Raw genomic sequence first — 15770 nt, forward strand, 5'->3', positions numbered from 1 at the left:
TCTGTGCTTGTTAAGGTCCTCAGCAATCCTGATCCAGCACAGACTTTTGATGGTGATGAGTCATCCCCAAGATGAATTGTCTTTGCCTGATGTTGCATAACTTATACCAGCAGGTGTGATTTTGCATATAATATCCAAACTGGTTTAAGAATTTTAATTTTTTTTTTATGCCTCTCTACATTGGGGTTTGCTAATAGAACTTTTAAGAATGGCACTTAGTAGTAATACTTGTGCAATGGTGCTGTCAAAGGCTTAGCCAAGCCTAGTACGGGCTGTGTCAAGGAGCAGTTCCAACAACAATATAATTTCTTTAACAGCAAAGCTAATGAAAAAGAATCCTTTTCACTTGTACTGGCTTGTTCTTGCTCCCTGTCTGTTATGCCACGTAAGTATTTATAAGGCTGCATTCTGTTGGATCAAAGAGGGGAAGGGGAGCTAAAATTTCCTGTCTTCTGATTGAGACATCTAACAGAAATCCTCTGAAACACCCTCCTCATCCCTCCAAATTAATGTTAATATTACTGAAGCTATTCAAGAGTTTCTGAAGTGGCATCTTGATACTGTAAGAGATCTTAGCTGCCTAAGTTCACTATTACGTTGCCACCCACATATTGTTAGCACATCTGTTTGTATGGCTGCCTGACAAATTGGGCAAAGGTACACTGCTGAAAATTGCCTCTGTTTTTGGTTTGGTAAGATACATTTTACTCGGTCAGTACCTGGATTGTGTTCAACTGCACAGGCATACGTGCCAGCATGGAGAGGCACAGCACAGTGATAAAGGGAGGGCAGAAATCAGAAAATGTAGTATCTTGAGAAGAGCAAATACAACCTGAATAGAGGGAAAGAAGTATAAAACACATGTAAAATGGACACTGTGTCATGGTAGTGTCATGTGAATTCTTCTTTTTCTAGAGTGTTATTTTAGGAAGCTTATTTTGTGCATTTATTCAAAGTGTATATAGATTGCATATTAAAATAGCATTTTTCTGATGCTACAGGGGATGTGTTTCAGGCTTTTTGTCATTGTATTTTAATCTATTAGTGTGTCACTAGCCTTATCTATGCATTTAAAAGTGGAGTGCTTTACGTAAAACAGGATTTGCCTTTAGTTTTACCATTTAACCTTAAATACCTTATCAGTATAAGTGATGAATCAGCATAAATACAGTCTTTTCACGATTTTAGGGGGATTTTGAAATGTGTAACTTTAAGATAATTTAAAAATATTCTTTCATATTGCTTTCCTAGTACTGAAGTACGTTCCTGAAATAATGCTGTAGTTTAAATAATGTCAGCATCTAATGACGTGAAAATATATCTGTGTAATACATTGCTCAGCTTCAAGGTCTATGTGGATTTGTATCAGTTAAAAAAATGGTGAGGTTCTATGTAGTTGCAAAAGGAAAAGCTAATTTTTTTTTTTTTTTTTTTTGCATTGCAGTCAGATGTTCTCTATTGCAATCAAATGTTTTCTGGAAAATAGGTTTATGATGGCTGAAGAGTATTTAAATAACTACAGTTTGTCAAAAACTTTCAAGTTCAAACTTCTGTATTTTAACAATGTGTTTTCTCTCTCTACAGAAGTTATTGGTTTATTTCAAATGTTAAAAACTACTTTAATGGATTTGTTGGTACATCGAAATGATGATTTGAGAAGTTGAAAGCAATTATGTTTGGTTTTTTACTATATTTGTGAGGCTTGAATTGCTGCTTAAGTGCAAGTATTTTGTTTATTTAAAAAAAAATACTCATTTGGCTCAGAAGCAAATGACTTGCAGCAGTTTCTGAGTTAACACTCATCTTTTGTTTACAAAACTCACAAGTTATTAATTATTTTAGTTTTGGTTCTAAAACTGTTATTAAACTACAGCAGTAACAGCTCTTTCCATCAGAGTTCAACTTTCATTTTATGCTTTCAATATTAAGAAAGGATTAATTTTTCTTAATATTAAGTGAGCAGTGCCAAGAGCAGGCTTAACTGAAACTGTGCTGGTTTTAAGTGATGCAAATAATAATCACTTTGATTATACATCAGCTTGTGCTTTTGCAGAGAGGGTGCCTTGATGTTATTCAATGTTGTTTCCATTACAAATAGGTTTTGGGGGTTTGTTTGGTTTGGTGTTTTGCTTTGTTTGGGGATTTTTTGTTGTTTGTGGGTTGTTTTTTTGAGTGTGGGCTTTTGGTTTTGTCATGTGCACATTGCTCTGTCTTGATCACCAAACAAACTTGCGGGGAACAGATTGAATTAGAATTCCTTATGATGTGTGGTATGAAAACTTCAATTTAAAACCAGTATTTCTTACCTAGTAAGATTCTGGGCACTCTTCTCAATGGCGTTGTATGCAAGGTTAGTGATGCAGCCTACTTTAAGTTCATGTTTCCTTCCTGCCCTTTCTGGAACGGTTTTAGATTACAAGAAAAATATCTATACTTTTTCTTTCCTGATTCTTGAACATAGTCCAACATTCAGCTCATCTTCACTCATCTGCAGGATGTTTTGCTGGGATTTTTTTTTTTTTTTGGCTATCTTACTTAAGTGATTCAAGAATGGTTTTTAAGCAGGACTTAGTGGTGCTGTGGCTGTAGCTATTTCAGGTGATGAGTATAACTGGAATGCATATTATAGTGTGTGCTGACTGTTCATATCAAGCATTTGACCATTTAATTGCCAGTTTTTTTATGGGGAACATGGTTTTCCCAAGCTGTTTTAGTTCAACATACAATGTCCCACTTCAGTCACTTTTTTGAACTTTCAGTAAAATGACGTTTTTGCAGGACATTAATGATACTTTGTAATACAAACAGCCATTGTGATAAGATGTCATTCTGTCTGCTTTTATTGTTTCCTGATGCATGTTTATTCAAGATCTGGTATTGTCTTACAGCTTCATTAAACTGTGCTTTCATTTCCACAGGGGAGATGATTTGCTTCAGAATATTTGACTGTTAAAGGAAATCATACTATCTTAATTCCTTGTAACACTTCTGAAAAGTTACACCATGTTCCCCCATCTCTTTTCAGAGAATGGACCTTGGAGAATGTCTGAAGGTGCATGACCTGGCATTAAGGGCAGACTATGAAATAGCATCCAAAGATCAAGATTTCTTCTTTGAGCTTGATGTATGTATTTTGTCTTAACGGTGGAGAAAAAGCATAATTTGGGTACGTGGGTGGGTAAATGGAGCAACAAAAGTTAAGTTTGGGTACACACAGAACGAAAAATTTTGGAAAGTAATTTTATAGAAAGAGACAGAGAAACCCTTGGCATGGTTACATAAAAGATACGTGCCTCTTCATGATTATATGTGAGTATTTATTTTGTATTGGTGGTCATCTCTAGGTAGAACTGTTAACAGCCTTCCACAGAAGAAATTATCCTAAACCTGGATGCTGTCTTAGTGTTATCAAATAGCAAGCAAATGTTAAGGCTGTGTATGCTTTGCAGAGAGTCTTAAATTCTATGCTTATTGAAGAAAGTAATTTTATATTGGGTATAACAAATCATATACTATGTCTCAGTACATCATAGTTTGAGTAATACAGTTTTGAACTCCCAGCTGGGAAGTTAGTATTCACTAGGACGAAAAGGTTGGGGGTTTTCTTGTCATTATTTGGACAGATGGTGTTAATATGCTTAATAGCTTAAAACCCTAGTTAAAAAAATTACAGTATCACTTGTATTGGCTGGGTAAGAATTCTTTGAAGAATTCTAACGTGTGTTAGAAAAGCTCGCTTCTTAGAGAAGACTTAAGACAGGTTTTACTTCCAAATTTCTGCCAATACTTATAACTATGACAACACGTAGACTATGCTTTTTAAAATGTTGTGTATTAATGTATGTGATTAGTCACCATAAACTGCTAGATTATTGTTTTACAAAGATTTCACTAATAGAAAAGATAAGTCTTAATAGACCTGGAAAGTGTTAAGGCTAACGAAATATTCATGTTCTTGACAGCATTGATCAATGTTCTTATTGATGTTTTAGGCAATGGACCACCTGCAGTCATTTATTGCAGACTGTGACAGGAGAACAGAAGTGGCGAAGAAAAGACTAGCAGAAACCCAAGAAGAGATCAGTGCTGAAGTTGCAGCTAAAGTAAGCATGTAAAACTAGTTACTGAAGTCTCTTTGAAGGTCTGTTTTTCTAAGAAGCCAATTTAAGGCTTTCACTAGCTATCCAATCAGAGAATTCATACTGAGGAGGGGAAAAATAAGGCATTTTCTCTATGCTTCCCAAAACTGCTTTTAATGCATGGAGAGGAGAACACAGGGAAGAGACCTCTCTGACATTTTTGAGCTTGGGAAATTTGACCTTCTGTGATACCATGCCATACAAATGTTAGTAACTCTTAAACTTTTTACATCAAAACTTCATCCATAAAGTTAAAAAAAAAAAAAATTGATGTGCTTTTCTCTAGATCTTCTAACTGAAAAAAACTTATATCGTTTTTCTGCACATGTATGTACACGCTGGGGGGAATGGTTGTACAAATATTAATTTTGCAAGACTGGTATAGACAACAGTGTGAATTACTTGAAGTTTCTGAACAAAATCCTGCTCGGCAGTTGGTACATAGACTTGGTAACTCAGCCTTTCTCTGTGTGTTTTTACATGAGGCAACTTCTGTTTCACTTTCACCTGAAGAAGTTGTCTCTGCATGTTTCTTTTAATTCCAATTTTGCATATAATAACTCAGGAGTAGTTCAGATTGTTTTCCATAATTAAAAGCATTTCCTGTGTTAAGCCTTTTCTTGTCTTTCAAGGCTGAAAGAGTTCATGAATTGAATGAAGAAATTGGGAAACTGCTGGCCAAAGTAGAACAGCTTGGAGCTGATGGGAATGTGGAAGAATCTCAGAAAGTAATGGATGAAGTGGAGAAAGCTCGGGTAAAGAAGAGAGAAGCAGAAGTAAGTTGATTATGTAAGGCTTGGGGGATGGAGAGGGCAGGGTCCAATATTAAATTGGTTAGCATCTGTGTAACGCAAGATGTCTTATCTGCTGTCACTTCCTTAACTAATTGCTTCATATAAAACTAAAGAATTTGCTTTGCGGCATCGTATACAGTTAAAGTTTCTACCTTTAAATACGCTCTTATACTATTAAAATTATACTCACTTCCATGGATGATGCAATTATCTTAGTTTAACAGTTTTGGCCAGTTGTATCTGTGGACAGTACAGTTGTGTCTGTGTTTGTTGGACTGACTTATCTCATTTGGTGTCATGGCTCTTGCTGCGGCAACCCTGTTATGCCTCAGTGTGCTGATGTGGCTCGTACTGCAAAGCTTCAGTGAAGTGAACCATTGTCTTCACTGAAATATAATTAGTCAATGGCTTGTGTATCAGGCAAGTCAGATGGTCCTTGTTGTAATGTTCCGGTGGCAGAGCTCACCAAGAGATTTTCCATGTTGTATTTCACCAAGATACTTAACATTTATAAACATCTGCAGTTGTTTTAATGGTACCAGAGGGGTTGCTGGTGGTCTTGCTTCTCTCTTATCTGAGTGTATGTAGATGAATTTTGCTCAGATGACTTGTTTAATTAGTGTCTAAAATGCAGGTGGATTTCTCAGGAAACTACTACTGTTTTAAACTAGGTTTAGAATTAAAAATGGTGTAATATTTTCATAATATGTTAACATAATACTTGTAGTGTTAACGTCTATTCATTGTTGCACATGAAAAAGTTAATTCTTCGAAGTAGTGTTATCTTAAGTAAAGGTAGTAATCACTCCACTTTGTTTAACTTGCAAAACCAGTTGCTGATGTACTGCTTTTAAATATGTCCAATCTTCAAAGTAAGGAACTTGCCTTGTATCTTAACGAGACAGTTGTTTTATGAATAGTGTGAACTAACTAAAGGGTGTTCTGGTGTACATTGAATTCAGTTATCAACTTGTAGTTTATCTTTGTTAAAGTGTTGTCTTTGTATTTCTGTGCATTGAGAAGTAACAGCAAATTGTTTTGTGTTTTTTTTTTTTTTTCCTTAGGAAGTATACAGGAATTCTATGCCTGCCTCCAGCTTTCAGCAGCAGAAGCTGCGGGTTTGTGAAGTGTGCTCGGCTTATCTTGGCCTTCATGACAACGACCGACGACTTGCTGACCACTTTGGAGGAAAGCTACATTTAGGATTTATTGAAATACGAGAGAAGCTTGAGGAACTCCGGGTAAATCATTCTTACATTTCTGTGTGTATATGTGTGTGCTCCTACTTAATTATTTGCCAGGCAACCTTAATGGAATATTTCTTTCTGGGCATGTGAATTTTTTTCATATTACTGTAAAATTTGAGAATTCCTTAGTCTACAAAACTTCCTAATTTAATATCAGTTACCTGGATAATTTGATTAGATGACCTCTTTTGCACTGAGGTATATTAAAACACATGATCAAAGTAATGCATCTTGGGAACAAAGAGTGCAATTCTACTTGTAAAATGGAGAACTGTGTTTTGAATGACAGTGATGTTGAAACATTTAGCAGTCATAGGAGATAGCAAAATGAACTTTACTTTTAGCCAGTTGATTGGCTAAAAGTAATAATGAGACCGTTGAAAATACGAGAACATATAGTGGGCCTAAGTGAGTGATATTTTACTTATTTAATTAGGATAAAACTTTAATAGGGCTCATGTTGAAATCCTCATTTTTGGTACCAATACATAAGGAGGATGATAACACATGGCAAAGTTTTCAAAAAAGGTTTACAGAAATGTGTGGAGCACAAACAGCCTGCTGTATGGTGAAAGAATAGAAGTCAATTTGTTTATTTTATCTGGACAAATATTAGGAGATGACTTTCATTCTATAGGTACCAATAACTAAAGAAGATTTCCTTTTAAAGATTTTTTTTTTGAGGCTTTTAAGCTTAACTGGCAATATATGAAATAAGTTCCAACAACTCAAGGCTGTAGCTATCCAAAGTCAGAATACAAAAAGATGTATATATTGAAGTCAGGCTAGCTATTAAAATAATTGTTACAAGGAGGTTGCATATTCTGTATAGCTTGAAGATTTGAAATCCAGTTGGAATATTATCCTAAGCAAAACTATCTTGACTAGAAACTGTTTGCTGGAAGAAGGATTTACTGGAATTATGTTCTAGACTTTTGGTGTTCGAGAGGTTTGATTTGGACATTGATACCATTTATGATCTTAATATGCAAATTACAGAGTTCAAGGCTCAAGTATTTAACTGTAGAAATCAGTAAAGACAATAGCTAAATGAGTTGAAGCCCTAAAAGCAGAAAATGCTGCTACTGAGTTTGAGTAAATTTGCTTGGTTTATATTTCATAATATTCCAGTTGTTTTGCATGGATAATGTGACTTACCCTTTGAAAAGCCCAACTCTTTCCATTGACTATATTGGCAATTTAGGCTCCTAAATATAGCTGCTGTAACTTAATCCTTAGATGCCTAGAGAAGATCATGTGTGCTTCCTCTCATCCCTCATGAAATTATACAAAGAGTCACTTGAACAAGAAACCTTGCTTGTAGTTAAATTACTGATACTGTACAAGGAAGTGTAGATATAATTTGACATAAAGGGTTGAAATAACTGATTATTTACACCATTTGGGAAAAAAAATGCATGGATAATTATTTCACATTCCCAAAGCATCAATAAAATATTCTTTTGAAGTACTTCGCTAACAAAAAAAGAAAACAATAACTATCCCCTCCTTCCTCAGAGCTCTCCTCAGAGATCTAATCAAGATGCTGCTGGGGCAGTTCCACATCTCAGAAGAAGGTCTTTACAAAGAGTTGAATTTCTTGCATCATGTCCAGAAGGTGGCGAGACTTGGGTTTGGCCAGATCTCCAGTTGTGAGTTCCACATCTGAGGGCCCTCTACTGAGCGTGCCTTGTCCCCAGTAGTAGTGAGTTCAACCTGGGGGCTATCAGCTGAAGCATTCTCTCTAATTACATGTCTCATGTTCACAATACAGAAACAAGTAGCCTCAAAACTAGGTATCAACCCTTTACAACTAAGGATTTCTTTATGTCACAGGAGGAATATTAACACTGAAGGAGTTAATAAGACAATTAACTCTCCTGGTTCTGATTCCTTTCTACCATTCCCCGGTGGCCAAAATATAATAGGATTGGCATGGAAATTCTCACATTAAAGGCATGACTTACTGCTCTAAATTCCTCTTTGTGGAAAACTTAATATAACTCTACATATTTCAGGTCTTTGTGTAACACCCATCAATTTGCTGCAGCACTTCTGCAATAACTTCTGTTTCTTGGAGAGGAAAAAAAAAAGTATATACTGAGGAAGAGAGAGGGAATAATATACACAAGGGAAAGGGAATATACATGAGGGAAAGAACTGAATATTAACTGTTTAGATTATTTTTATAGCACCTTCACCTGAGAAATTTTGAAATGTAACTTAATGAATATATTCCTTTGCTTTTAGAGGATTGTGGCTGATAAACAGGAGAAACGAAATCAGGAACGTCTGAAACGTAGAGAGGAGAGGGAAAGAGAAGAAAGGGAGAAACTAAGGAGGTAGGGATCTATTTGAATTGTATATACATAATGACCTATTTAAGTTTAATGGGAAAACAACGATGTAGTTCATACACATTTCTAAATCTCCAGAATCATAATAGTCTGCATTCCCTGGAAACCTGCAAGAATTGAGAGTGAATTTCATGTCTAACTCCTAAAACCTGAATTGTTTTCATGGAAAACCTTTTTAAAAACTACAGATAGAAGTGTCTCTACATTTTTGAACAAATAGCCTTTAAATGAGATAATTTTCAGGTGTGTACCTTGTTTTGAGACCTGACAGATGTGAGCTTACACACATGAGTTTCTAACATCTGTTAAATGTTTGATATTTTCTTTATAGATGTTAGAAATTTTCCATATTGGAAGTAGTTGAATGTATGACTGAGGAATGTAATTCCCTATTCCTCTATGAAATAGTTGCTTCCAGGCCTTGTGGGGCTAGAGTGGAATGGAATCTGAACTGCAGTTCTCTTGACATGTCAGCTCAAGAGGTTAACAATGTAAACTTTGAAATATATTGCAGTCTCATAATACCTGCCTGACAAGAAATAAGGGGTTACTGACTTGAACTGTAAGCTTTTTCTGGGGGAGGGTTGGGAATAAAAATGCAGATTAGATATTATTTTGGGTTTATTGTATGGTGGGCTCAAAAATAAATAAAAAAACCATCAAATACAAAACAGTTGTCAGGGAGATGTTTCCTGGTAAATATTTTACAAAGATGTTAACATCAAATAAAAGGCCTTTAAATAATTGCTAGTAAAATGAGAAGTACAATAACAGGTCAATTAGTTTTGGTTTATTATTGCGAAATTGTACTTTATCTCATAATAAGATTCTGTAAGGAAAAATTGATGTACTATTTCCATTTATTTCAGGTCCAGATCCCACAGCAAGCATACCAAAAGGTATATAAATCTGCAGACAAGGAATACCATCAGTGAAACCAGCCTTTCACAAGCTGGAACATTTTAAGTTTGTCTGGCACTATTAGTTTAAGATGTCCATCTTTACAGACAAAGCCTTCTATTACATAGTCAACTATCTGTGTTTATACAGTATTTATCGCTATGCTACCGAGTTTATATGTGTGCATCTATTTTGTGGCTACTACAATGCAACTTTTTGTTCCAAAAAATGGTTAAAACAGAAGCTTGTGGTTAATAGCTTTTGGTGAAAAAAGCATGTTTTTAAAATCCTAAGCACCAGGTTAACTCTCTACATATGACCCATCAATAGTATGAGTTTTCTTGCTAACCTGCAGGGTTGAAGGTCACTGGTGAGGTATTATTGCAAAGTGATTAAAAAAAAAAAAAAAAAAAAAAAAAAAAAAGGAAAGAAAATAATTAATTTGTATGGTGTTTAGAACCTTCCAGGCTAGTTTTATTGTAGTAGCTATGAGGAAGGTTATAGTCCTGTTTTTGCAGAACGTCACTGCATCACAAAGTTCTACAACTGCCTGATAAAGACAAGATTTTAAAATTTTAAAAAGTAAATTTGTTCCATATTTTTAATTCCTTTCAGGAGCCTGAACTGGCTGTGCTGTAACCATCATACAGTCAGGAATTAACTATAAAATTGTCTGCATTAGTCACAAAGGACTCCGTAGGGTTTCTAATGTTGCTTTCCCCTCTCTGCCTGTCATGGGACAATCCAATAGCTCTGAACACTGCAGACCATTCTCTATACAGATTTCCTTGTGCATAGAGTGTATAATATTCAGAATACACTGATACAGTAGCTAGGTGAATGCAGTGTCTGGTTTAAGTCCTTTCTATTCCTAGATCTAGGTCCCGAGATCGCCGCAGACATCGGTCTCGCTCAGCCTCCCGGGAACGAAAGAGAAGAACTCGTTCCAAATCCCGTGAGAAACGCCATCGTCACAGGTCTCGCTCTAACAGCCGCAGCCGGAGTCGCAGCCATCATAGAAGCAGGCATAGTTCCAGGGATAGAAGCCGAGAACGCAGCTCCAAAAAGAGGTAAATTTTGGCCTAGAAACAAATGACTTTTCCTAGATGCATGATGAGAATTTTCTCACTAAATTAAGTTTACATTCACCACTTGCTTGTGGGTTGGGTTTTTTTAAAAATAAACATAATAGGGTTATGTATTATTTCTGTTTTGGAGGAGTGATATAAGGTATTGTGTCAAGATGATAATACTACCAGCTTCCTGCTGTGTAGGAAGTGAAACAGTTGATCTCTATTTGAACCCAGGGATATCAGCAGTCATCTTGGCGTCATCCATTTGGTTTTGCCCTTGGGCTCTTGTTCCCAGGATTGGAGCCCTTCTGTTGTGTACTGCGCCCGATAAAAACAAGTTTAGATATGCCTGAAAATAAACTTAATGCATTGCATCTGAAGAAGCTGCTTTGCAAGGAAAGTGGCTTAGCCCCTCATTGAAGGATGTCCTGGTTTGAGCAACAAAGGACTAATTTCTCTTTCAGTAATTTTACTTTGCAATAAAGTCTTTTCTAATGCTTGGGAAAACTGTGCTTTTAGAAGACCCTAGTGCCTGAATTTGTGAAAATATTTACTTTATAGCCAGCTATGGTATGGGGGTTTCAAGGTCTCGGTGTTTTCAAGCTTGCCAGGTACAGGGATGAGGAGGAGCAAGACCCAAGCACTTGATCTAAGCTGGCCAAGAGGATTATTTCAGACCACAAGCGTCACATTCAATATAAATTAGAAAGTTTGCTGAGGACTTCTCTCTTTTCCTTGATAGCTGCGATCCTGAAAACTTTTTGCCCCAGTGCCAGAACCCTGAGGCCTTCCCTTCCTTCCCCAGTTGTAGTGCTCCAGTACGTGACACTTGCTGTCCACTGTTGGGAGTACACAGCTTCCTACTGATATAATTGGCTGAGTATAATCCCTGTATATTTTATATTGGTGTTGGTATCAGTATCAGTCCTTTAGTATTATTAATGTTAATTATTTTGTCTTACTCTGTTAAATCTGTTTCCATTTCAACCCTTGGGTTTCCTTGTTTTTCCCGGTTCTCCTTCCTAGGTGGGGAGGGGTCATCGGGTGATAGAATAATTGTCTAAATAACAATAAATTGTTATGGGTTCCTCAAACCATAACAAGGATTACTGCAGACAGCAGTCTGGGGCTGTTGCTTTTGAATGATTCAGTTGCTGTCTGCTCCTGAGGATTTGCTGGCTTATTTTAGATGAGTGAGGTAAGCATAATTTAGAAGACTGTTGTAATTGCACAACAAGGCATCTGGTAGGGAAGTCTGCTCATAAGCAGGATTCCTTTCTTGTATAGGTCAGCCATTGTGGCATAGATTTGAGTGCAGTACAGTGTATGGTGTGCCCAGTTGTAAAACCCTGACAGACTGTCGACTTGCAAGAAGAGAAAAGATCTGGTTTTGAAGTGGCTGCACATTCAGGGTTTATAATTCAAATGATTTTAGGAGTCAAATCACCAAGGATGTAGCAATATGTGTTTGGGTGTGTTCAAGTATTTCATGGGCTCTTTGCCCTAAAAAAGAGTTTTGTTTTGTTTTTTCTTCCTGGAGTAAATAGGTGACTGTAGTCTTACTGTGCTCTGTAAGAAAGCATGAAAGAGAGGATTGGTCCAGGCCTTTTTTTTTTTTTTTCCCCCTTATTTTTGTTGCACATGGATAAAAATTAAATGCCCAGCACTCCAGTTGGTATAATCAGTAGTGTCTGGTATTTAAAATTCTTCAGGGTGTTCTTTTAGTGTCCTAAAGTTAACGTTTCAGACTTGGCAATTTTCATCTTGATTGTAGCCTGTCATCGCAGTTACTGTAAAGAGCCTGCTTCTTCAAGGCATTCACAATGGCAGATTAGCAAGTCTTCAAACCTGTAGTTTTTCAGTCTTAAAATGGACGTTTTCCTTTGAATCAACACTTTTTTAACTTGGATGAACCAATGTATAGACTATACACTCATATTGCCTTTAATTCTTCAACTTTGAAGTCCAGCCTTGCAACACTCAATTTCAGTCCTTCAAAGAAAACTATACTGAATGATTGTTCTGGAATTCTCATCATAGTTGTTCAAACTCTCCAATATGATATGCATAATGCAAATGATGCATTGTCCTATATATGGTGGCAGAGAAATATGTAAGAACAAAGAAACGGTGTGGACCATTGGTGCTGTCCATGTAACAGTAAACCTGTCAGTCTCAGCTGCTAAAGGGGAATTGAAAAAGCACAAGGTGATTTGGAGATTAAATCAGTGTCCAAGTTGCTATCAAAGTTTGCCCTTCAAACTTTGTTTTGTGTGAATGAGTTAAAAAATAGAATGTAATTCACAGCACAATATTTCAACCTTACGATACTCAGTACTGGAGATATTTCAGCTGATGTCAGTTCCTGCCCTGAAGGAACAAGATGCACTCCTATGTTGGAAGAATCCTTGGTACAAACAAGAGTTTTGCGTTACTGTTAACTTGAGGGGAAAAAATTGCTGTGCCATCATCATCGGCTCATACCTCTTATTTCTCTGAGGTCAAGCAAAATTTTAACTTTTAAAGTATGTATATTGTGTTTTCAAGAGACTAAAGAATCTTCAGAGCTATAATCTTGCTTCACTGGGGCCAGGATGGCTATTGAACTTGCAGCCAGGCTGGACACCTCCTTTTTAGAGATGCCCTTCTAGCTATTAGAGCTGCTTTTCACATGAATGTGGGAGAAGACTTTGTGTGGAATGCCACACCACTGTTGATGCCAGAAAATAAACCTGAACTTGCAGGCTGAAATGTATTGTATTTCCTTGTCTCGTAAGAACTCTTTTTCTAGTCCATGGAAGTACTCGCTGCCAAATCCTATTTTTGACCTGCTTTTTTGGAGGAGGAATTTCTTAAAATCCTGATATGAAATACCTTTATTCAAGCCTGTCTTCCTTAAGCTCAAAAGGTTCAGTTGTCCAAGAAATTCTGACCAGAAATACTATGGAAAATAAGGATGTGGTCCAACAAGTTAACTACTTGAGGTAGGAGTTGGTAGCCTTTTGGTTTTGAATAACCAAGTAAGTTCAGATCTGGGGAATGTAGTGCTTTTGCCAAACACTTGCAGAAGAGCAGAGTGTGACACCGAAAGCAGCAGAATGACAGCTGAAAGCTGCAGCAGTGGCAGCACATAGTGCCACTAATTCTAGGGCCTTGAGAAGTGTGGAGTTATGGTTGCTATGTGGGAAGAGTTGCATCATTTTATGTTAACCTAAAGCCTTCGGTGTGATTTTTTTGGGGGGCATTTTAGTTTTGATCGCATCCTTTGTGGCTTCAATATGCAAGTATATTAAACGATTAGACTTCTTACTGGAGAAACTCCTGATGTTCTTCTGGAATTAATTTTCCATTTTGTTCTGTATAACAACATTATCACTGGCAAATGCATGCTGGGAATTACCACTTGCAGCAAACCATGCAGTTCCTTCTGGTTTTCCTGTCCACCCTTTTTCAGAAATTATTTTCCAAAGAGCCTTTCACATGAAATGAAAACCTCCTGCCTCTCAGATACATCTTAATTATGAAAATTAGAGATATTTATTGTGTGCTATATCTGAGGAAATTCTACAAATACATAAATTTGTCTGACAAATGGGTTTTCTTTAATCTGTATCATCGTTCACCCTATGAACAGGTGGATAGATGCACATCTCTTAATGACAGATCCCATTTCAAATTTAGTAGTATAGGGAGCAGACCTCCATACCTCCACGCTCTGTGGGCACAACTGAATGTATATAGAGTATCTGGCAATAGTAATAATGTGTCTAAGATAATGGGAACCCATCTGGTAATAAGAGCAACGTGCCTAAGGTAATAGGAACCCTGGGTCTGCCCAGGCTTGGATTACTGGCTTATCAAGAGCAGGTCTAAATATAAAGTCCTACTTTCCTCGCTGTTGGCTATAAGTTCCAAATAACTAAAACGATTCATCTCATTAGAAACAAAATAAGTAATTTGTGCTTCTTGATTTGCAATGGGAAAGTGAATATTTGCAGTTAGATGTTGAGATACATACTCAATAAGATAATCATGACAGCAGACCTAAACGTGGGTACATTGAGAGGTGGTTGTGTTAGTATGCTTGAGCCCACTTGCAAGAATTCCTGTGACAAGGGCTAATGTACTCCCACATAGGCATTGTGTGGACAAATAGAGTACCTGAAGTCCTAGGATGGGGCTTCGTTTCACCTGGCTTTAGATGACTAGGTCAGATGTAAATCTCATGAGTCTCGTTACAGGCTTATCTGACATAATTTTGTGTCTATTTTAAGATGAGACAAATCATGCCTTAAAGTGTCTATTTCTTCTGCTGACTGTTAAGGAAATCTGGCTGATTAGCTTAGATATTTACACTGCAGACATTTAAAGCTGTGTGAGAGATCCCACTCTTAGCATTTAGATTTTTTTTTTTAATATCCTTTTTTAAAGATCCTGGTTGACAACAGAATGTTCTAGCCCTATGCTAATTCTTTGCTGTGGTAGAGAGAAGTACAGACTATTTTCCTTTTTTTTTTTTTTTTTTTTTCTGAGGAGGAGAAAGCCAGAGTGGGGGTGGGGGAGCACAGACCTATTTAATCAAACATCTTACCCCTTGGAAGGTTTGAAACTGTAACTACATCTTTCCCTGCTTTCCTAGATCTGACTGGTTGCTCAAGGATTTTCCCACACTGCCAAGGCTGTCCTAGGATTTTTGTCCAAGGCTACTTATGTTTTCTTCTCCTCAGACCCAGTGCAGGCATCTGTAGATACTGTCTTGGAACCAGTATCGCATATTGTAACACAGTTCATAGTTGGTGAACATGAGTGTGTGGATGCTGCCCCCATACCTGGTGAAGGAGGCAGTTTCTGCTGAAGAATCCACTTGATGAGTTAGGAAGTAATGCTTTCCAAGCATTCTAGATATTGCAAGTCTAGTAGAGATTCTGATTCTAAAGGCTATACCTTGCCCTTGAGAAAGGCAGGAATGGTATTTTGGTTCTAAGTCTTCTCGTAGTATTACTGCTAGCTAAAGCGATTATGTAAACTTTCATGCCACTGTGCTGTGATTCATTAAAGACAGTCTTCCTTCTTGTCAGCTGATCAGAGACTCAACTGTAGAGAGATGGGACAGCTGGATGAATGCATCTTATACACAGCCAGGCATAGGCAATCCAGGAGGTTCTTGGATTGCGTTGAGGACAACTTCCTTCTCCAAATGGTTGAGGAGCCAACGAGGAGAGGAGCTATGCTGGACCTCGTTCTTACCAACAAGGAGGGA

At 37.1% G+C, this 15770-nt stretch overlaps 1 protein-coding gene across 3 annotated transcripts in view; it reads left to right on the forward strand.

Moving 5' to 3' along the window:
• LOC309672133 (putative RNA-binding protein Luc7-like 2) overlaps positions 1-15770 on the forward strand; it is a 42864-nt gene that overhangs the window by 22452 nt on the left and 4642 nt on the right. For all 3 annotated transcript variants that reach the window (XM_082483555.1, XM_082483553.1, XM_082483554.1), the window contains 7 exons: positions 3026-3124; positions 3993-4103; positions 4772-4915; positions 5998-6174; positions 8431-8522; positions 9407-9436; positions 10313-10507. In XM_082483555.1, coding sequence (XP_082339681.1) covers positions 3026-3124; positions 3993-4103; positions 4772-4915; positions 5998-6174; positions 8431-8522; positions 9407-9436; positions 10313-10507 — 848 coding nt within the window. The remainder of the gene's footprint in view (positions 1-3025; positions 3125-3992; positions 4104-4771; positions 4916-5997; positions 6175-8430; positions 8523-9406; positions 9437-10312; positions 10508-15770) is intronic.

Source organism: Vanellus vanellus (assembly GCF_965231255.1).
Source record: "Vanellus vanellus genome assembly, chromosome: 1".
In the NCBI taxonomy this organism is placed as follows: domain Eukaryota; kingdom Metazoa; phylum Chordata; class Aves; order Charadriiformes; family Charadriidae; genus Vanellus; species Vanellus vanellus.